General features: G+C 44.9%; 2 protein-coding genes across 2 annotated transcripts; one reads left to right on the top strand and one right to left on the bottom strand.

Annotated features, from left to right (window-relative positions):
- Positions 1-936: 936 nt before the first annotated feature.
- On the top strand, positions 937-3865 carry ptger4c (prostaglandin E receptor 4 (subtype EP4) c). Its single transcript, XM_047588551.1, has 2 exons — positions 937-2088; positions 2201-3865. The coding sequence occupies exons 1-2, from the start codon at positions 1231-1233 to the stop codon at positions 2795-2797; spliced, it is 1455 nt and encodes a 484-aa protein (XP_047444507.1). The 5' UTR covers positions 937-1230; the 3' UTR covers positions 2798-3865.
- Positions 3866-4026: 161 nt separating this feature from the next.
- LOC125010171 lies at positions 4027-21343 on the bottom strand. The gene is made up of 5 exons (XM_047588552.1): positions 20800-21343; positions 19926-20232; positions 7540-7610; positions 6083-6296; positions 4027-5834 (listed from the first exon to the last, which is right to left on the bottom strand). Exons 2-5 carry the CDS (start codon positions 20038-20040, stop codon positions 5323-5325), a joined length of 912 nt encoding a protein of 303 aa, XP_047444508.1. The 5' UTR covers positions 20041-20232; positions 20800-21343; the 3' UTR covers positions 4027-5322.
- Between the last annotated feature and the right edge of the window lie 1374 nt (positions 21344-22717).

The raw sequence follows: 22717 nt of genomic DNA, 5'->3' as shown, positions 1-22717 counted from the left end.
TCATTTGAATTATTCTACTATATGACATTTCAGGTGTTTTGAGCTTCCGACTGAAACCGTTTCATCTCAGGACGCGTTAATGTGACACTCACCACACACACACACACGAGGGGCTGCACAGCGATAAGAAGATCTAATAGTAGCACTGACATTGTCTATTCCCACTGGCCCTCTTCTTCTGAAGAGGCATGCGCAGCTGTGCACTCAATGTGATTTACGGCGTTTTCGTGGCAATGTGTGCTCTCTGTGTTTTCACCAGGCTGAGTACAGCTCATGTTCTGACACCAGACACTAACAAGATTAAACCTGGATCTGGTTAGAGATAGGACTGCTTTGAATGCTACAAGTATTTTAATGATACGGTTTTAGTGAGAGGTTGGCTCTTCTTTATGTCACCCAGACACATCAGCTGCACGTTAATGGGTTAAATACGGAGTTTGCAGCTATGGATTGTGTCCAGGGCGCTGACCTTGGTGCTGAAGCTTCCGACGCAAAATCGTTGCCATGTCCTTCTCTGCACCTTTATTTTATGGTCCAAGAGTAGCTAAGAAAACTAATTTTATAACCGGTGTGGCCAGTTTCATATAGTTACAACCCGCCATGAGCCCAGCCATTATGAATTGGGGATATTGTATTAAAGCAGATATTGTGGGTTTACCAGCAAAAGTACAATCCCCGGTAGATGGTGGGAATAGAGAAATAACAGACCTGGTGGAGAAACTGATTATAAAAATGTTACCAGACTGGACAACAGATGGGTTTGCAGTTGTTCTTTTGATACCAGTTGTTGGTATTTGACTCCAGTGTTTAATGAGTTGACGACACTGGTATTTTTTCTTGTGGCGAGACAGAGACAATGAGAATATTAATCCTCGATTCCACTTTGGCCACAGAAACGTTATTCTGGGAAATCGGGAAAGGAGCGCTTACAGTCCGCGCGTCACTCTCCTGACATCAGCCCATGGCTTAAATACCCGCAACATCACACGGCGTGAAACACAAACAGACACACCTTCATGCGGGCGCGCAGGAAACCAAACACACTCCGTAAACTGGACCGAGAAATCGCTTCAGTGTAATGCACTCTGTGCTCTCTCAGAAACATTCAGGATGTAATGTTTTGCAGTTGAATTACCCGGAGTGGCCTTAGCTCTGTCTTTCTAGAATAAGTTTTCTAAACGCAACACAAAGTCTCCGTGCTTTAACACTCGTGCACCATAGGCTTTAATAATGATCAACGACTCTCTTGCGTTTTTAGAACTGGACACCAATGTTTCTGAGCCGCTGCATCTCTCTCTCAGTCAGAACCACAGTGCGTTCCCTGCACTGAAGTTGGAGTCCACGTCTCTGGTCACCTCAGCCACAATGTTCGCCGTGGGAGTCCTCGGAAACCTCATCGCCATAGTTGTGCTGTGTGTCTCCAAAAAGGAACAAAAGGAAACCACTTTCTACACTCTGGTCTGCGGGATGGCCATCACGGATCTGCTGGGGACATGCTTTACCAGTCCGGTGGTAATCGCTACATACGTGGCGAGCCGCTGGCCAGGAGGAACTTTGCTTTGCCACTTCTTCTCCTTCTCCATGCTTTTCTTCGGCTCAGCCGGTATGTCCATCCTGTGCGCCATGGCTGTGGAGAGATACTTAGCCATAAATCACGCGTATTTCTATTCCCAGCACATAGATCGAACAATGGCGCGATTTGCGCTCCTGGTAACCTACCTGGCTAACATTGTACTGTGCATTATGCCAAGTTTCGGCTTCGGGAAGCACGTCAGACACTTCCCTGGCACTTGGTGCTTCCTAGACTGGAGATCGGTGGATCCACTCGGGGCTTGCTTCTCCTTTCTGTACGGCGGAGTCATGCTGGTGCTGATCGCAGTGACACTTTTGTGTAATTTGGCAGTGTGCAGGTCGCTGGTGGGGATGAACCAGAGGACAGGAATAGTCCGGACTGAGCTGTGTGAACAGGGAGGCTCCCGCAGACGCTTCCCTCGACTATCATCCGTCACTTCAGCGGCGGAGATCCAAATGTTCTGGCTTATGATCTTCATGACCATCGTTTTCCTGATCTGCTCCATCCCTTTAGTGGTAAGGACAACAGCTCTAAAGTTCTCATTCAAATCTTCTATTACATATAGTTATTGTTAAAACTTGATATCATGATAAACAAAACATTCTCTGTGTTTTTCTTGTGTGACAGGTGCGAATATTTGTAAACCAAATATACGACCCAGCCTATATTTCTGCCGGGGGGGAACCCGACTATAGGAGCGACATGATGGCAATCCGCTTCGCCTCATTTAATCCCATATTAGACCCCTGGGTGTACATTTTATGCCGAAAGAATCTGCTCCTAAAAGGCTGCGAAAAGGTGAAGGGGACAGTTTCCCGTGTTAAGGATGGCTGTGGCGACAACACCGGCTGGGCAGGAGGTCAAAACTCCCCTCCGTCTTTAAACAGTAACGACACCAGTTACGCGTCTTTGCGCACAGCCAGCTACAAGAACCACGTGGAGCACCAGATGTCCATCAAAAATAAATCTTTTACAGACTTCGCAATGAGGCAAGCGTGGGAGTATGACACCGCCCAGGTCAACTTTCACCCGTTCAGCATCGAATCGACCGCGATCCTCGGCTGTGAGGAGGAAGGGACAACTCATTCCAAAGTGGAGGCGGGGGCGAAAGTTTCTCCGGGACGCAGCGCAACGCCACTGATCTCCGCGCACGTTAGAAGAGTGGACATTGTTACCTGCACCTTCAGCACACCGAGCTCCTGTCTGTCAGCGAAATGTCTTTGACGGCTTTTTTTTTAAATTTATTTTTTATTTTTTATCTCACAACACCAGCTGTCAAATGTTTCTGGCAACTGCATCATCTATCTGCACGGCAAAACTTTCGGTTAAACTGAAATCAGACTTTACACTGGGACATTTTGATCACTTTTGTTGGGTTTGAACCACCAAAAAGCCACAACATCTCAACGCTTGAACCGAGTCTGTGGCTGAGAGCAGCTCGTTATTAACACGGTCTCACATGCGTCTCTGAACTTGAGCAGAAAGATCTCTAAAAGTGATATTGGTTAAATGCTCAAACTGAAAGCAGCACAGGTACGACATACCCACCTGACTTTGTATTTAATCAACCAAAATACGGAAAAATACATAATGGCCAGATCATGAAAGCTTCAGGTTGTATAGATCATGTGTGCGGTCCACTTGGTGGATTTTTAAGGATCAGTGTGTCACTGGTTGTGATAGTTTAGGGGTTATAACACCGAGAGTGCTGGAACAAAATCTGTGCCATGAAAATGTCCTATTGGTTAATAAGAATTGTCTGCATAGTCGGACTTTTTTTCTAGGACGACACAGAATTTCAGATTTAGTCTGTGAATCTTCTAAGTGTGGGAATTTAATTTGAATATTAACATACCCCATGGGTACATTTTAAAAGAAGTTTGATCAATTGTATCAATCCACGTGTGCCATCCATTAAGTGCTGTTACACTGTATTTCTGTTGGCTACATTTCGTTTCTAAACGTACGTGCAGCTAATTTTCTCTGTGCCATCTATCAGTGTTGCATGATGCAGGGAAAACTGAGTGTAGACATTTTGAATGGCTAAATATTTATATTGCACATTTGAATGTGATTGGTGTTTTGTTGCCGTAAACGGTCAATGTGAACATATCAAAGTCTAAAAAAAGGAAGGAAAAAAGACAACACTGCAATTTGTATGACCTGAGCTGTATGCTGCGCGTCTTGATGGATCTGTGTAGAAAAATAAAAATGACCCTGAACACTGGAAACGGATGAGCTTTAAGATTAAAGATCAATGCAGCTCACAAACATGTGGCAAACTTAGGACATCGGAACCAGACTTTTGATTTTAGGCCAGCAGGTGGCGCTGCAACACAAGTCCAGTATGAACAGAGCTGGACGTTTTTTCACCAGCAACCCTGACAGAGGTAATCGGACAAAAGTAGTAAAGACACTGATAAGAAGACGGATTTAAAAAAAACAACTTTATTCCCTTAGAGGATAATGCCATACAAAAATAAAGGAAACTTTATAATAATAATAATAATAATAATAATAATAATAATAATAATAATATCTGGCGAGTGTAACTGAACTGAATTATTGGACTCTGAAACAAGTTGAAATTTTAGTTTTAAGGTTTCATGTGTTCAGAATAAATTTTAGATATGTAAAAAAAAAACAATTTCCAGAAGTAAACTTACTTCTATTCTATTTCTCTTACTTGTCAAACTTGTGAGGTGCTCCAGAGGAAGAAAAAAAACAAACAAACAAAAAACATTTATCAATTATATCACATTGTTTTAATGTAGGTCAGTGTGTTTTTAGCCACGGATGATATGAAAGAGAGAGAATCCGAGCTTTAGGAGGGTATCTTATGTTATTTGACCAATTCTACCCATCGTCAAGCTCAAGTTTGAGTTACTGCATTGGCTAAATGTGGAAATCAGCACCTTGGAGGGAAATAAATGTACGTACTGTGTATGTGCAGAAGTAACTGTCGACATGAAATGTGAATCTTGACAATAAATAGATATATATCTACATTATACAGGTCCTAAAAACAGCTCTCATATGAAGCCATAATAAATAAATAATTTATCTGTAATAAATATATTTTACTTTTATACAGTAATACATGAAGATGCATGGCATCCATTTGGCTGAGTTCACCTGAACATAGAAAATATACAATGTCCCTGTTCGTGTGTGGAAAAACAATGGCATGGAAAGAGCTGGCTTCACTGTAAGTAGTTGACATTATATCCATCTGTTTAGTCTGAGTCAGAATATAAACAGTGTCGGTCCTTTAACTGTGTCTTTTCTCTTCATCTCTTGAGCTTCAGCCTCCAGGCCCACGTGAAATCAAAACATGTTCCAATAAAGTTTTTTTTGTCATGAGTAATAACTGGCCTCAGGTATTCTGCATTAGCTGGCAATGATTAATTTAAAAACAATTCACTCTTTGATGAGGCACCAATAAATTCAGACAGGGATTCCCTGGCGCCCCCACCCACTCCCCCCTCTCATATTGACCTTGGCCTGAATCGTCCAGCTGCATCCAGCCCACTTCCACCTCAACAGGAAATTCGCCACAGGAGGGAAACAAGTGGCCTCTATCGCTTCCTCTGCTCTTTGTGTGTCTGTCTGTCTGTGTGTGTGTGTGTGTGTGCGACAGCGCGCCTCTCTGGCCTACCAGCACACAGCGTCCACCCTGAGCCTCTCGACACCTCTCTATTCAGGGTGGGTGACACCACTCTTTCTCACCCTCTCCCTCGTTGATCTCTTCAGCCCATACACATGCAGCTAGCAGCAGACAGTGACTGGATGGTCCTCCACGTGGTCTGGGCGTCCATGAAGGAAACCGGCTCGTACCGGTCAGGGCGGCAGCAGGGGTGGCTGCTGACCTTCCGGGCGGTGCGCCGAGGCAGTGAGCCGTTCTCCAGCAGCGCCTTCAGTGCCAGGTCATAGTTTGTTCTCGAGGATTGGCAGGAGCCCACGCAGAACTTGAAGAGGACGATCTCATCCGAATCAAACCCCAAGCCCAGGTCCCGAACCCTCATCTCTCTCTTCTCCACGCGGCAGTCCCTGCTGCTCTGTTTCGGGAGCCTGCTTCTACCTTTAGCCTTTCGGTCTCCTTTTCCCGTCTCTTCCTCTTCCTCCTTTTCTTTCCTCTTCCTCTTCTTCTTTTTCTTTGGTGATCCCTTGGGCTGAGGTTCCGTGGGGTCAGATGAGCGTGGAGAGCGCCCCACCCAGCGGCTGCTCGGATGGTCATCCATCTCATCCATCACAAAAGGGTCTGAAATACAAAGGAAAGGTGGGGGAGCGGCAGTCAGTCAGAGTACCCAGGGTGCATCAGTGTAGTCATGAGCAGTTATACGTTCACATTCATAATCTACGATTTCACCTCTTCATTTTTACTTTACATCCTATGTAAACACACTCAGGCATCTGAGATACAAAGCAGACGTGCAGGCTCAGTCCATCCTGACACTGCCCTGTGAAGCTGATGTGCCACAGATTAAACTTTCATACGGGCTTCAGTACCATATAGAGCATGCCAAGTAGAGTAAGGGTCGCCGTCATCTTCCTGCTCCTCGTCCTCCACCACCTCTGGCAGCGTCACAGGAAGTTCTCTCTGCTCCTGCCCTCCCAGCAGGCCCACAGCGTGGCCTGAATCTGATCCCACACCTGCAGCACCGGCTTTCATATGAGCTCCTTCCACTAGGGGCAGCAGAGAGACAAGCACCCACAGCAGCACCTAAGGAAACGGGGGACGTGTGAAGCAAGGACATTTGAGCGACTTGCAGTGCAGAAATTAGAGCAAAGTAGGAATGTTACAAGCAAGTGAATTTTTATGTTTTGATTTGTTATTTTATTTAATAAGATTATTCTTTTTTTTCTCTTTTAGGCAAATTAATTCCAAAAGTTAGTCGTCTTTTAGCTCTGTTTTGTGCTCCGTCTACTGCAGAGAATGTTATATGTTCCTTAGTTAAATAGTTAACACCTTTTTCTAACAGTTGTATTTTTTCTGGGTACATATTGTACAGCGGTGTTATGGAGTTTTTCTGGAAATAGCTACTTGCTGTGGTTGAAATAGCGCAGAGAAAACGGCAAAAATATTAAACAGGCTGAAAGATGTTACTTTAACTGAAGAGACACAGCTTTAAGTAGATTTTCAATAACACCTTGTAATTATCTGCTATTAAATGGCTATAGAGTACAACTGGAATTATAGGTTTCACATGTTTCTGTCATATTTATAGGTGTCACATTGAGCAATTTTATTCTGCATATTTTCCTTCAGACTGTCTTCATGCGAGGCAAAGCTATCACTTGCTAATACTGTACTCTACACAAGAATGACATCACTCTTCTCATCTAAGTTTAGCCAGAAAAAGAAAACATGAGCAAGGTTTCCAAGGTGCAGGTCTACAGGGAAGCTTACTTACAAATAATTCAGTCGCCACCAGAGGATTGTCTGTTTAGTTGTCTGTTTAACAACCAATCTAAACTGACAAAGAGATTAACCGAGATAAAAGTGAAGTAAATGAGATAATACTGAGAAGAGCTCCTAATACACACGGCTCTTTAAAAGCTCTTCAAAAGAGCAACAGCAGTACTTTGTCTTAAGCCCTTTTCATCAAAAGCGATCTCACTTGCTCTTCAGTAATACTTAAGTCAAATAACTCTGCTTTCTTTCCGCCCTGGATCAAGCTCTGTCCGCCGCCTCATAATTTAGCAATGAAAAGCGTCAGCGCTGACAGGGCTTCACCGAGAGCTGAGTCCTGAGCTTTGAGGGGATGGATTTCATTAACAATTTATATCTACATATAACTCATCCCCTTGTTCCTAGAGGTCTGTGTACAGTGGAAATGAGCAGCTATAAGTCGGGACATTCTGCAGAGAGGATGCATTCATATAAGTGGAAGAGATGGAAAAAGCAGATGAAGAAGGAAAGCGCCGGGGCGCTCTTGTTGCGATGACGTGTGTTTCTGACAAACCTTGGCCTTTGCTGACATCACAGGAATAATCTCCTGTCTATCCTTCTTCCGAACCCTCCATCTGGTTCCACCTGGAAAGAAAGAGAAAAGAGAGGAATGTCAGATCATAGAACAAGGCTTTCCTCCTCCCAGCACTCCCTTTGAAAAGGCTAACATAAACTAAGAGCACAACATGCGGGCAATATGATGTCTATACATTCACAGTTGTCCAGATACTGTAAAAAAAAAAAAAAAAAAAACATCCCCATGGGCCCCTGAGCGGCCCGACGTGTCACATATATCACGTCCTCAGTTCACGAGGACAATGTTTTCGTTGCTGCTTCAGTAACAGGCCAGTGTTTGCTCCCAGCTTGCGTGGCTAGTGTCAGCTTGTCTGTTCATACATCCATGCAAACAGCGGCGGTCCGGCAACAAAAGGCATCATCTGAGATACACTCGTCAAAGGCATTCTTCGGGGTTATTCCTGTGGCAGAGGTACAAGCAGGGGGAACCAGGCATGGCGAGGGCACTTCACGGAGGTCCCAGACAAAAACCACAGAGATGCGAGGCAGGTGATAAGAAATGTCACGGATGCAGATGTTTATATATAGTACGTGCAGTGCGGAGGATTGCGCCGGCTGCAGAGCGCGACATGAGGTCATGAGGTTGTCCTTTCAGCCGTCCTCCATTGTAGGACTCGTAGACGTACCTCACGTCAGAGGTTTTCCTTTAAAACAGCTGTAGAGGAACTACAGAAGACACTAGCTAGCACTGGGGCTTCGGCTAGTGACCTTTGAGCCTTAAGTTCACCCAGTAACCAGGTCCATCCTCAAGCGGACATTTGTGCCAAATTGGAAGAAATTCTTTCAAGGTGCTCCCGAGATTTTGAGCTCGTGAGTTATTAGCAGCGATGTGTCTTGTGAGGTCACAGAGACCTTTTGACCGCTAAATCATAACCAGTTTTCTTTAAGTCCAAGTCAGCCTTTATGCCAGTTTTGAAGAATATATGTCCAGTTCTTGAGATGCACCATACAGCCAGGAAATCTAATGCCACTGTCCTGGTACAAACTGAGGCTAATTAAATAAAATTAAGTAAATTAGTGCTCATCTTTAAAAATCAAAAGGCCACACCACAAAGGTGTCATGACTTTTATTTTGTTGTGGCATCCTTGTGTTTCACCACTTTTTCTCCTAAACCTTTCTTCATGACTTCTGCTGACTAGGTTTATCACTCAACATCTGAAATCAGACGTGAACATTTTTTTTTTGACACCACGTTCTGCCTACAGTTACCTCCAGCATCTTGGAAACCACATCTGTCATCTCTTTGTGTAACCTTGGCACTGGAGTGCGGGATCCCTGCGTGCACGCACGCACACACACACACACACACACTGTATCGTATTCCAGCTCACGTATCTGCAGATCTCACCGATAGCGCGCCGTGTTTATTTAACAGTCAAAAACAATCCCCGCAGTTCTGTCTGCGCAGCGAGATGGAAGACTGACAAAAGGTTACGGATCACAGGCCGCGATAAGATGCTGTTGATGCAATTATACAATCCTGCATGTTCCAGCTGTGAGGATCCAGTCCAGGCAAAGTGAAGCCGCAGACACTGAGGGGTGGGAGAAGGAACTCGAAAGGAAGGTAGGACAATGTGAGCATAATTCAGACCGACAGAGGGAATACATGTTGCTGCTGCTGCTGCAACCTAAATCTGCAACTGTGCAGACTCCTCTCCTCATGTCTCCATCTCCCTCTGTCTCCGACTTGTCTTGAAAGGGCAGGCCGAGGCAGGACAGAGGGCTGCAGATATTCACCGCAGAGGTGCCATTCTGAGTCCCTAATGCCACAGCTGGGAGTGTTTAGCTCCTTATAGATGAACGAGCTGGGAGTCTGCGTTGGGCCTGTCTGCTGGTTCATTTCAGCCCAGCTCTCTGGAGCTGTTTACAGCTCGACGCCTCCAGCCTTCTGGGAGACGAGGTGGGTGGGGGAGCGCAGAGGAGTGGAGAAAGGAAGGAGAGAAGGAGTGGGACACCGGTGCTGAGGAGCCCCAGACTGACACAAGCCTGGTGATGGACTGCGTGAACGCGTGTGTGCGCCTACACTTTCAGATCCAACACTGTACGTGTGTGTGTGTGCGTGTGTCTGTGTGTGTGTGACTATGTGTGTTTAGGAAGCCGGGGCATGTGTTTCTTCCTTGTTTGGCTGATTAAAGCCTTCGGTTTGTCCATCAGACTGCATGTCTGCGGCAGGGAGAGCGGACTTCTTGTCACCTTCTATTTACATTGTTGGTCTTCTGCGCTCCGGTTGTTGTTCACAGTTAGTTAAGTGGGTGAGCGCCACAGAAGCAAGCACGACCCATAAATCCAGAGACGGTCGCCACTACCAGAGCGGCTTTGCATTGCACTCAGACACACTGTGTAGGTGCTCGGAAACGTGGGTGTGGATATATTTGACGTAAAAGGACACGGGTTTAAAAGAGAAGCAGCAAAACAGATGTAACATCGGCTTAGTGAATTTAATGTGTGCTAAACAGCAGCATAAATGTAATATAATATACATGAGCAACTGGTCAATTTTGACTGATGTCCAGAATCTTATTTTTTACTGTATCAAATTATAAAATGAAAAGAAGTTTTCATTTCAGCTAGAGCTAAAACACCGAATTAAAAACCGAGCAAAGTGTGCAGTATCTCCATCTCTATTTTTATGTGACGTCTGTGATTAATAATCAACCTCAAACACGTAAAATTAAGGGTTTTTACAACTTGCACATCTGTCACACATTTGGCTAAGAGTCTTAAAGCGCTCCAGCTTTCTGAACCTCCCCGTTCTCCCTACATTAGTAAAGCAGTATGAATAAAAAAGTGATTTCCTGCCTATTACTCACAAAGATGTTATACTTTTATTAGTTTGCTATTTCCGAGAGAGCAACATAACGTGAACATGTTTCATATCGGTGATCTATGTGCCTACTGTATACTATTACATCCTCAGACCTGAGCTTCATTCACAGAGCCTCCATAAACTCTCACTTTGTTAAAAAAAAAAAAAGGCAAGGAGACAAAAAAAAAAAAAGTGTTCCGTCTCCTTGCAAAAGCCAAACTTCTCTGATAATGACCTCCTATTAGAGAGCTGCCACGTGCGCGTGCTCGTACGTAAAATGGTCTGACCTCCAGCTTTAACCTGTCACTACCGTGGTGCCTGATTGCGGGAGCGAGGAGAAAAACAAGGGAACAGTAAATCACCGCTGGCTCAATAAAAGACACCTGCGGTGTAAGAGGAGATGCAGGAGAGGGAAGCTGAACACCAGGAGAGCTGCCTGATCACTACCAGACACCGAGAAACCTGGGGAGGTCCCACAAAACGCAGCACCGTGATATCTGCCCGTGCCCCAAAGCCCTGCATACATGCATCCAGAATGTGTGAAAACTGGTTTTGCGACTTCAAGACACTTTGTTATAAAATGTGTGATTTGGACCAACACCAGTAGACTTGTGTCTGGGAGTCATGTTGCCTCAAACTTTCTTTTGATTCTCACCTCCTCACTTTCTCATTTTTGTGCTTCTGATTTAAAGAGTCGCACACAGTTTTTTTAGCTTATTGTTCTCTTATTAAATGTGCTTTCTTCCTCTTTGCAACTAAACCAATATCGCTACTCAGCAGTTAATGACAGCATGCCTTAACTATGTGCCGCTGGCCACAGAGTAAGAGGAGGAAAAAGCAGGAGGAGAAGTAATGACACGATAAGAGAAAGGAGAATTAAAAATAGAGGACGGGTTATAGTTCATGGGGAAAAGATGACTGAACCACTGCACGGAAGAAAAGCAGAGATAAGGGTGAACACGGGGAAGTGAGGGAATGACAAAACGAGAGCGCAGAAAAAGGCAGCGCAGACTGAAGCCCGGTCAGTCTGTAATCCCATAATCCCTGGCAGCCAGGCAGGATGTAATTGCTCGTTAGTGCCAGTTTCCACTCTGAGGCCTGTCACTGCTGGAAAACCACAGAGCGCCGCCAAAATGAGAAACAGATAACAGGTCCCATGCCTCGGTTCAGATACGCGGTTAGGGCCCCAACCCAACCCCAACCCCAACCCCATCACCACCGCCGCCTAAAACACACACATATGTGCACATACACTCTGTATCTAATCCTTTCTCTGTCACAGAAACATGAGATATTTTTTGTTAATTCCTAACACAGTTTCAGCCCACACACAAGAAGTTGGGGGGGGGGTGGGGGGGGGTTCATCAGAGGTGTGGACACTACAGCGCCTGGAGCAGGATGGTGAGGAGAGGAGTGAATCTGTGTGTGACCTCACGGCATTTCTCTCATCGCTTTTCATTAACTGACAACAACATCTGTGGAGACTTTTGGACGGTAATGCCGGACGCAGAGAGGCGAGATGAGGGCCGGATGATTCCATCCTAGCAGGGTGACTGGCTGTGAACAACAACGCGAGCCAGACAGCGATGGGTTTTAATTGCTGAAAATGGCCACAATCAAGATGGACAAGACAGGCGCTGCTCGCCACAGTTTTAGTCCCGGAGAGATTAATAATGGACCGTGTAACATTTACTGGTTCCGCTCTGGTGCACGTATTTGTCGGGTTTCAGCATGGCCATTATGTCTCATTCTCTTGGATTTTATAAACTAAATAGTTCATCCCGCAGAAAAGCAGAAATATTGAGTTATGAAACATTTGCTTGACCAGTTTCATCCTGTGCCAGTGAGTTAAGAGGCTGCTTAATTTGGAGCTTTAATTGACATGTGGAGCCTCGTGTTCAGCCACAGCAGGAAACTGGCTCTGAGGGTTGAACCTCGCATTGAACCCACTGCTCAGCACCGAGCAACGACCCGATGAACATTTAGCAGCTAATGAGAACCAAAAACAGAGTCTGATTCAATATTCAACTCCTCCTCGTTCGAGCTACATGTGCAGTCACTTTGCCACATGACGGACAATGAGGCGTTTACAGCTCGCTGCCCCTCAAGTAAAAAAATAAATTACACATTCATCATTATATAGTGAACTATTTGCTTGCGCCGGGTTAACCAGCCACACATCACGAAGAACAGTACCGCTTTCAAGCCTGACGTGCAAAGCAGAACGGTGCAACCTGGACCTCATTAAAAAGTACCTATTAGAGGTAAACATATTGGCCGCCTTATGGTGCACCTGAATGGTAAGTGATTTACTTCACTGGCCCCGCAGCTTCCTCTCCACACCAAAGAGAGAAGCCCAAAAGACACATGTCTAATGATTCTGTGGTGAGATAAATGAAGCACTTTTACAGGAGAGCCGTGCGTTTGAAGTGTAGCCGTGCTGGATTAACGCCCTCACACGTTCGGCCTCGCGTTGCCAAAAGAAGAGTAACTGCGGGTCATAAAAGCGCCGGGATCAGTGAGTCACAACAAGCACAATAAAATGCATTTTTCCACGGGTCATAAAAGCTTCACCCGTGACCGGCACATTAACCTCGAGCTGCAGGCCTGACGGCATCACTGCAGCAAGTCAGAGAGAGCGCGCTCGTCATCGGGGACCGACAAAGCCGCCTGCCTCCGCTAATGGACGCAGAAAGCTGAGGCTGGAACGGAGTTCCCAGCAGAGGAAATGAACAGGTATATACACGAGAACTAAGCAGGCATCCTGCAACCAAGCCAAGTTGGGAGCACAACACCACCACAGGCGTCTAGAAATAGCATTTGTAAATAGACAACATCTCAGTTTTGGAACGCAGTATGTTGATTCAGCTGCTCAGATGTCTCAGTTAGGTCGTTAATGTTTCCAGGCAACAGGTTTCAAACATGCAAATTAAGCTCTTCCTTTTGTGACTACATATTTCCGTTCGTTGGCGTGACTTAATGAGCCCACTGTGTTTGATCAATTTGTCATAATAGTGTTTACTGTTGTGATGGGCACACTACCAACTGCTGCCAGGATTCATGACTCCTCCGACTTTGTTTCAATAAATCTGTCAGTTACATTTCATTGAGAGAAAAAAAAAACTTGGTAAAACTGGTTTAAAGTGAGTAGGTAACCTAATAGTTTCCTGATAATATGTAAATGGAACTTAAACCACGGTTTGGTTTAAAATGTGTTTTATTTTTGCGTTGGTCTCTGTGAACAATGGCACCACTAAACGTGAAGGATAATCATAGAACTGATGCTTCTATTTGTAAGTAAAACCAAAATGATGCACACTTCAAAAGTTGACATGAATCCATTATTACCTGCTACATGCATTAATGCATAGCATAGCATACCTTCAGAAAACTACAGTAAGCCATTCTATAAGTTATAATGGATTTTGTTTTTTTGCCCACTTTTGCAATTTTTATTCTTTTGTTATCTTATTCTCTTGCTCTTATTTTATGTATCGCTCTTCGCTCTCCTAATTGCCCTTCGGGTTTTTTGAAAGTGTTTTCCGATTCTGATCTGATTCTGATTCTGATTCTGAACTGAGGGAAAATAACTGTATTGTCCCTTCGTCTGTTCCTCCATATATGGACAGTTTATGGACAGATTCATGGATCAAATAACTTTCACAAAGACAACCCCTCAGATTTATCACACCTTCAATCCTCTCAGCTCCACTTAGCGTTTTAGCTTAATTTACTGAGGGGCCACACCTCTCTTATTTAGTTCACTCCCACTGGTCTCCTGGGCTTTTATTTATTTATTTATTTATTTATTTTTTAAGAAGCAGCCAGCAGCAGTTTCTCACTCCCTGTACTCTACCTGCCGAGCACCAAACAGCACAGAGTTAGCAACGAAGCAGGTAACTCACTGAGGTAGCTCCTGAACGGTCAGACTTTTCCCTCAAGAGACAGTGGAGACCAAAACTGAATTAAAAGAAGAGTGAACGTTGGATCTTTGACATGGACGCAGACCCAACTGATTCATCGCATCTGTTGTGTGTCCACTTTACTGCTGCATCTACAACACGCTGCTGTAAAAGGAATCATTCAGCCCGATGCTGCTGTATAACCTGCATCGTCATCGGGCTGTTTGTGTTTGATGTCGGTTTCAGAATTGACAGCGTTTCTAAATCTCAGCATCTGTAAATACACTGTTAAAAGTACAGACGGGAATAAAAGCAAAACACCAGCCTTAGACGCTGCAAAGCAGGGAGGGAAAGTGATTTCTAGTACAGTAAGGAAGAGTAATGAACCTGCGAGGATTTTCCACAACAGCTTTAGTTTCAATGTACAACAGCCCCAAGACAAGATTAAGTGTGCAGGGTCACTGGAAAGTTTAGCTAATGTGTGTGCGGTTAGAACAAATTACCCATGCAGAGACCTACAATGCTACAGACTTAGTGTCTTGTGACCCGATCAGGTAAATTAGAGGGGACACCGGCATCCACCGCGCACTGCCTTGTTTTCCCATGAGCGCTGACATGAACACAGCCTCCTGACGTGACACATCTGTGTCCTCACCGTCTTGCCTCCCTTCATTCTGTGTCTCACTATGGCCGTTTCCCAGCGTCCCTGACCCTAATAACCCAAATTCCAGCCTGATTAAGTTGGTTTTTAAAAGGAAGCCACACAGAGAGCGGTTGAGTGAGCCTCACCTTAAATGGGAACACATTTTAGCTATGTCGGAGCGATGATCAGAGGGTAGGATTTCACTTTCCGGTGTTTGTGGGGACGGTTAAAAGACCGCAGAGAAAGCAGATGGGGATAATGGGGAGGGATAAGGAGGAATAGATAGGAAACACACACTTAGCACAGAGCTGCGTGTTTTATGCCAAACACATCATGTAAAACTCTCTATTTCCACTAAACACAGGTTCACACACGAATGCAGACACGCTGACCCAAACACCCACCCCAGAACCTTAACAACCCTTTCATGCTCCACTCTCGTGTTGCTGTTTTTGTTTTATTTTTTTTTCTTTCTTTCTCCAAATTAAACCCACACTAAGCCTGAGAGTAGCAGTCCCAAAAGTGGCCATCAGCGACACGCACACAAACGCACACCCTCGACACATTATTAGTGTGTCTTCTGTCTGGGCGAACCAGCGCTCTCCAAAGTGTTTCCGTGTCGCCCGCTCGTGCCCCAGACAGGCTGGGTTTAATGACCTGGCCTGATAGTTCAAAGCAGCCCTCAGACGCTATGATTAATGAATTTGACCTGCTAATTTCAGAAGAATACAGCTTATTGTATCAAAAAAGCACTCTCGCAGACACAAATGCCGCACCGGGCTAGTTAACATTCTTCTGTATTTCGAGTAAAAGTTGTTTTAAGGAGGGAGATTTTCCGATAAGGACAGGAGTTACTTTATGTTTCATCAGCGGCTCCGAAAGTATTAACCGCCGCTTTGTTCTAAATAATTTAAGCTGTTTGAACTTGAAGAAGTCAAAGTGCTGAACAACAACAAAACAATTCAAGATCAGAGAAAGAAACAATTCCCCCCGTGCACTTACACGAGATTGTCCAGCGCTGCAAAAGCAAGGACCCAGAAAACAGAAGTAGCATGGGAAACATTTGTCTGTAGGAATACATCTAACAAATTGAAATTCCTTTTTGTCAGATCATGCCTCCTTCAATTTGGCCTGAAGGAATCACTGTGGTTCGCTGCATACTCTAAGCACTTCCAGATTGGAGTTGCCCTGTGGCATTTCAGGTTGCATAATCAATCTCTCTCACCGCACTCTCTCCATTAGTGCTGGGACAAAACAGCCAGAGTAACGTTACACACCGACGCTGAGACGCGGCCGAAGACAAGGCTCCCTGCACAGAGCACACATCCATCTTTTACGGGCAGAGTTTCATTCATCTGAAAAGATTGGGCCCTTGCTTTAATGTCGAGGTGATATTGCACCAGTGTTGCTGAATAATCACCAAAAACGCTTTAATCTCTTGTAGTTTTGCAGCCCATCACTGAGTTTAATGATGCTTTTTGCCTCGTGAGCAATCAGCGTTTCGTGCATTTACTGTAAGTCTCTTCCAACTTTCTGTTTGTGTCTGGACTCAGCTCTTTCTCTAGCTGAACGAACGGCGATAAAGGAAGCCCACAGCCTTTATCTTGGCTTTTTAATGTCTCTTAACTATCTCTATAAAGAGTTATACGACTGTTCCTGGATATTTATGGCTCGGTTTATTATCAGATTAGGGAATTATGCGTTACGTTGAACTTGGTTACAAGAATACACAGACAACAGGAAAAATAACAGACATTAAACAGCTTTATAATTTGATCAGATGGAAACGCAGATAATCCTATAATAGACATACTTACTGGACATACTGGAAGTCAAGTTGAGGCCAATCCATAGTAATATAATTTTATGCTAACCAGAGTGAACAAAGAAAAGAAACAACTACAAACGTGGACGTTCTTGCTAACCAAACTAAGCTTGCTAACTAAATAATATTTCTTGATCGCAATCTTATATTGATGTTTTTAGTAAAGCAGTAGGTGTTTTCATGAAATAACACAGCACCGATCTTATGTTAGCTAGCTAGCTCCCAAATGGAAACATATCAACGGTACGTTCCCAAAGCCCTACAATCCCAACACACGCAGACACCCCAACTTTGCCTGGGTCAACTTTGAGTTTGAAGATCTGTATGTTCAGCTCTAAACTGACGCGACAGATAGCGGAGTCTCTAGAGTCTGGTTGGTTCTGTTGATATAATTTTAGCCAAAAAGTGACAAAAACTCTTGTTTGGTTCGGGCTTCGCGTGAGTCTGAGTCGTACACAAGTGCTGGGGAACAGAACACCCCTTTGACAAATTCCCTCAACAGCCCGTGTGTCATGTTAAGCCACTAGAGAGCTGGACAACATGTTTATCAAGTTCCCTTTATGTGCTGTATGGAGCGGCATAACATAGGATCCTTTGTCATGTTCCCATTATCTTCTATGTTAAATCTAAGGAACATTGGAATGACTCCACTGTGGCACTAATATGGAGGAGCTAACTTAGAAACAAACTTGTGATTAACAATCAGTTAAAAATGTAATTTTGCCTACAGCATTTGAAGTTTAATACACACGTGCAGTATCTGAGGTATTTGAAAGATCTTGGGGCGAAACACGATTTTTCGTTTTGTTTTTGTTTTTTAGCTGGTTTCACATCAGATACTTTGTTTTGCAGGATTATAAAAAATATATATACATAGCAATTGGAAGCAAATGTTAAACTGTACTCGGTATGTGATGTATTTTGGCAGGAGGAGGTTTGTAAGGTTTTATATCAAAGAAATATAATTTAAAGATTTGAGGATAATGTTGGTTTAGAGCTAGACTAAAGCCTGGGCTTTCAGGCTTACTAAATACCTTTTTTAATAAGTTAACAAAAAGTTGTTTAAGTCTGTTAAAAAACGGGGAGTTCGGGCCCTGAAAATGATTAATGTGATCTGATATAAATGATGAGAATCTGGTTTCTTCTTCTAAAGAAAGAAAAAATCTTTTAGCTAAAAACTGGCTGAATTGGTCCTGACTTTCAGCTTTTTTCCTCCTTCAGTCTCCATGGTTGTCAGGTGAAGTGGATGTTCTGTTTGCCTTGGCAAATCTGATGAGAAAGATGCAATCTTCCTTTCTAAAAATGAAGTTTTTATCTCCAACATGTCCTAGAGTATTAAATTAAATACATAAAAGTAATATTTGAAGTATCAGACTCTGCAGCTGGAAGCTTAGTGAGTAATGAAGACCAGTGGGAGAGGAAGACAAACAGTGTCATAGCTTGTTTGCAGCCTCAGTGGCTCCAAATCTAGTTGTGAGGATGCCTCTTTGTGAATGATTGGGAATTATGATATGACACTTTAATTGCAAGGCTCTCTGTGAGTCCGACTAGCGACACAAAACAGCATCTGAGCGTGTAAGACTTAAACCCATAACACAAGCAAACAGCACGCTGGCTCTCGTAAAACCACAAGCCAGTTAAAACAAACCAGACCACACATCAGCAGGCTGCTGGTAAAGAGAACACGCCAGCCCGCCGCACCCGACCCTCGGCTGGGCCGCTGACCCCGCGACCTCTGACTGGCGGAAGAGAAAGCTGTGGCAGCGTGACGGGGGAGTGTGAGATGCCTGGAGCGCAGGGAACACTCTCATGTTCGGCCTGAGAACAAATTGGAGGCTTTCGGACACCTCGACTGAAGAAAAACGGGGCTGTTTCACGACACGTTTTCACACATTTTACAGACATTTAGTGAGGGACGCCCATTGGGGATGTGCGACATGTCTCAGGTGATGGCAAAGCCCTCGGACACACACAGACATTCGTCATCAAGGGTGACGGCTCTGAGGAACAAAGGAGAGATGGGGAGGGGGCTAAAACACCAGAGCATGATTCAAGTCTGAAAGGCCTGCCTCCCTCCAACTGATCCTCATGTGTGTGTGTGTGTGTGTGTCCGTGTGTGCAACATTGTATGTGCATGGCTGTGTGAGTCAGCGGGTCACTGAGTCAGTGAGCAAGTACGAAAGTACAAACTACAAACGTATGAGTCAGTGCGACATCATTTGGTTCAATTTAAATCTATGAGCAGACAAATCTTGACAGTTGGGGACAGAAAGCCCCCCGAGCTGAAACTGTGAGTGTGATGATGAAGGAGGAAAAAAACAAAAAAAACCAAACAAACAAACAAACAACAACAACAAAAAAAAACCTGCTGACAAAAATCCTGAAGCAGCATCCCTGCCACAGACTTCAGAGGGCCGAGGCGATCACCAGTGTTTTCAGCTGAGACTGAAAAGAAATGTGCTCGACTTCCAGGATGTCAAAACACCTGAAGCTTAAAAGACCTGATCCCCTCAGAGGAGAGGAGGGAAACTTGTGCGGTGTCTGTGTGTGTGTGTCTATGTGTGACCAGCACTTTGACATTTAGATTTGCAGCCCACTCCAGAAGAGGGTCACGGTGAAAGACTTCCTGACTGTCACGTTCCCTCCTCAGCCAGAAGAACACACACATACATTCATATCATTTCACAGTCTATTTGATTTACATTTTTTTTTCTTCACAACGCACTGTTGCCTCCCTGCGCCTTGTACACACACACACACACACACACAAATCATAAAACCTCACTTCACAAACCACATGCAACAAGCACCTACACAGTCCTGCCCTCAGACAGCTCTTCACAAACGCTCACAATAAACCGCGAATTAAGATCAACTCTGGGTCCAGGTCGCAGTGACTCCGGGAGTAAGCAGCTGGCAGGTGTGTGCGGAAAGGTTTAGTACTCAGCAAAAAGCCACTGAAGTGAAAGGAATTCAAACATCAAACAATGTCAGTGTTGTCACAGCAAACATGAAGACAAGAGCCCGGGCTGCTTTCACATCGACACTGACATAAAGATACCCAGTGCTGTTATTCCAAAACCACCACGATATTCTCTCAAATCCAATTTCAGACAACTTTAGAGAATGTGATGAGTGTCGCCTTACCCGCCGGACTGTGCGCGTTCTGCTCCAAGTGCGCGCCGGAGAGGACAGGATAGGCGCTTCTTCCACGCTGGGCGCAGCTCATGTTTTTTGCTATCCATACGCGGCGATGTGTCATGTCTTACAACGTGTTGTCACGGCTTGCAAGTGCTCAAAGCGGACTGTCTCCTCTGAGGCTGAAACAAACATGAAGGATCCATCTAAAGGCGGCTCAGCTTCTACGCGAGAGGCGCCTCCTCCTCCTCCTTTGTACGAGGCCAAAATGCCCCTTCTCCAGGCCGGTGTCCTGACACAGCTTCTCGCTCTGCACCTTGGACAAAAACAGAGCACACAGTGAGAAAGGCGCTAATACAGTTCTATCACTGCAAATTACATCTTAAACACACGTGTTTTGATGTAATTTAACAGTGAGTCAAATTTAACCACCGAACGAGACACTTTCAAAAAAACAACATTCTCATTGCAGTTTCTGTCTGGATTCAAGTATTTTCTCTTTCTACTTTCTGCCTCGTTTAAAAACACTTGAACCTAGGCTTCAGGAAATAAGTGAAGTTACTAAAAGTATTTTTAGTTCAGCGAGGAACACGATACGAGAAGACTTGTTAAGGTGGACATTTTGCAGGCGGTGTGAGCTATCCAGGACGAGGAAAATCAACTTTACAGCTGACTCTTACAGGCAGGGTGCACCCTATATAAAATTTAATTAGGTAGGAGTTCGTTTGCCGCGACATAAACAGCACACCCAGAGAGAGGGCGACAGTCAAGTATACGAAATGTTTGCCCTAAATCTGCTACTTGCACCGTGTCTCTGACTCACGTCCAACCATCGTTTAATAAAATGAAGCCAGTTTTTCAGGCATGACTCTCCTCTACTTACCTCCAGTAACCTGTTCAGTCTTGCCTCCAAATAGCTCCTATGGTTAATCGGTAAATAACACCACGAGGGGGGAAAAAAAAATCTCACATACAGGCTTTGCGTCTCTTCTAAAACTCAAAATCGATAGTTTATTTGAATGTCCCAGGAGAGACTGCGCGATCACTCGGGGCAATTTGGCAACAAACCCGAAAAGTCTTATTTTCTTCTTCCTTTGCGTGTCAGCTGTCTGTGAGCGGGTTTGAATCAGAAGTTCAAATCGAGAAACCAAAAAATTGTCCGCCAAAATATCAAAATAAAAAGGTCCATGCGTCACAGCTTTACGCAGCTAAAGTCTGCACCTCCAGGAAGGTTTGTCTCTTGTGTTTACAAAAAACTATTTACTTTGGACTCCGGTATCCAATTATCAGAGGCTGTGTCGCTCCTGTGTCTTCTCAGGAGTCTACTACACAGCTACTAAACAATGTCTACAATGCCCCGTAGGACAGGAGGCTGTGCGTAAAAACAGCGCGCCGCTCCGCCTGTCAGTGGGTTTGTGAAACCGGAGCGCGGTGGCGGCTGCACAAAGTGCTGCGAGTTTTCTTCCCCATCCACATGTCTCAGATGTCTTTTTGTTCCCGAGCTGGGAGCAGGGAGGGAGGGAGGGAAGAGGGGGGTGAGTGTCGCACAGTATGGTCACGGAGGACTTCTGGAAAAGAGCTCCCGAGGAAGAATCCCGGCAAGAGACATCTGTCCTTCAGTGTTTACACTACCAGGCTGATAAATGTCGAGAGTTTCTATATTCCGTTTGAAGGCGCACGCTCAGACAGTGCACACACGTGGACGCGTACATGCGTTTTGAAACGGGGGTCTCTGGGCACACCGCCCCTCCTGAACTGCGGAACCTGTGTCTGTGGTTGTTTTGCATCAATTTGTAGTCATCTCCTGTGGTCTGTTCCTCTCCTGACCCTCTATGCTTGCGTCCAGTAGGCCCTGTAGCATTTCCACGCACACATGCATAACTGAATGCAGCCACCTGTAAAACGTCATTCTGTACACACACTGGCAGATGTTTGCCGCCCTGATGCATGTATTTGTCCTGCCCTGGCTTCTACAGCAGACTGTATCACCTGCTGTCAGGTCTGAAGGATGGTGGTGGTGGGGGGGAAACGGAGTAACGCCAGCAAATGCCACACACCTCTAATCACTGCTCCACAAATCGAGCACTGTCCCCTTTCCCTTTCCACCCGACATGTTTGTCCCATTCATCCTTGCCACCCCACTCCACTCCACCACCTACCCACCCACCAGTGCAGGGAAAGGCCCTGAAGGTGAGGCACTCCCTGCAGGGCAAACACTGAGGCCCGTCAAGCACAAAGGCTGGGTAAACAGCTCCTTAGCTTTCTTCTCCGGGCCCACTCTCCCTGCAGAGGCAGAGACAAATGCAGGGAGGATCCCTGGTCTCTGCTACGGCACTATTAATAGTGGCAACCAACAAGGCAACAATGCACACAGCTGAGTTGCTTGACATGTAGGAATGTACCATCAGATAGCAAGGATGAGCCCAATAAGAGGCGAAGGGGAGAGATGCCTGCCAGGATCACTTTAGTTTATTATTTGTGGTTTGATGAAGATAAAAGTGTCACAAAATGTCTTTATATATAGTTTTTATGTACACATATACAGATATAAGTGCATTTTTTTGGTATTGTCCAAAACACTGGCTATTAACATACACCGTTACATTATCGCCCTCATCAAAGAGGCCTGTCTGCCAAATAATGCTCCCTTCTTAAAAATGTGACGTCATAAAGTGAGAGAAAATGTCCTCAGTGAAGTCAGTCAGAGAATGAACCAAGACAGCAAGCAGGTGGCAGAGTTTCCACAGAGGGCACAGCAGCAATTTTAAGAAGTGTGTCTACACCATCCATCACTGTGAGCG

Source organism: Mugil cephalus, chromosome 7 (assembly GCF_022458985.1).
Source record: "Mugil cephalus isolate CIBA_MC_2020 chromosome 7, CIBA_Mcephalus_1.1, whole genome shotgun sequence".
Lineage (NCBI taxonomy): Eukaryota > Metazoa > Chordata > Actinopteri > Mugiliformes > Mugilidae > Mugil > Mugil cephalus.
The sequence above is the reverse complement of the archived record's forward strand: the minus strand, read 5'-3'. Positions and strand labels throughout refer to the sequence as shown.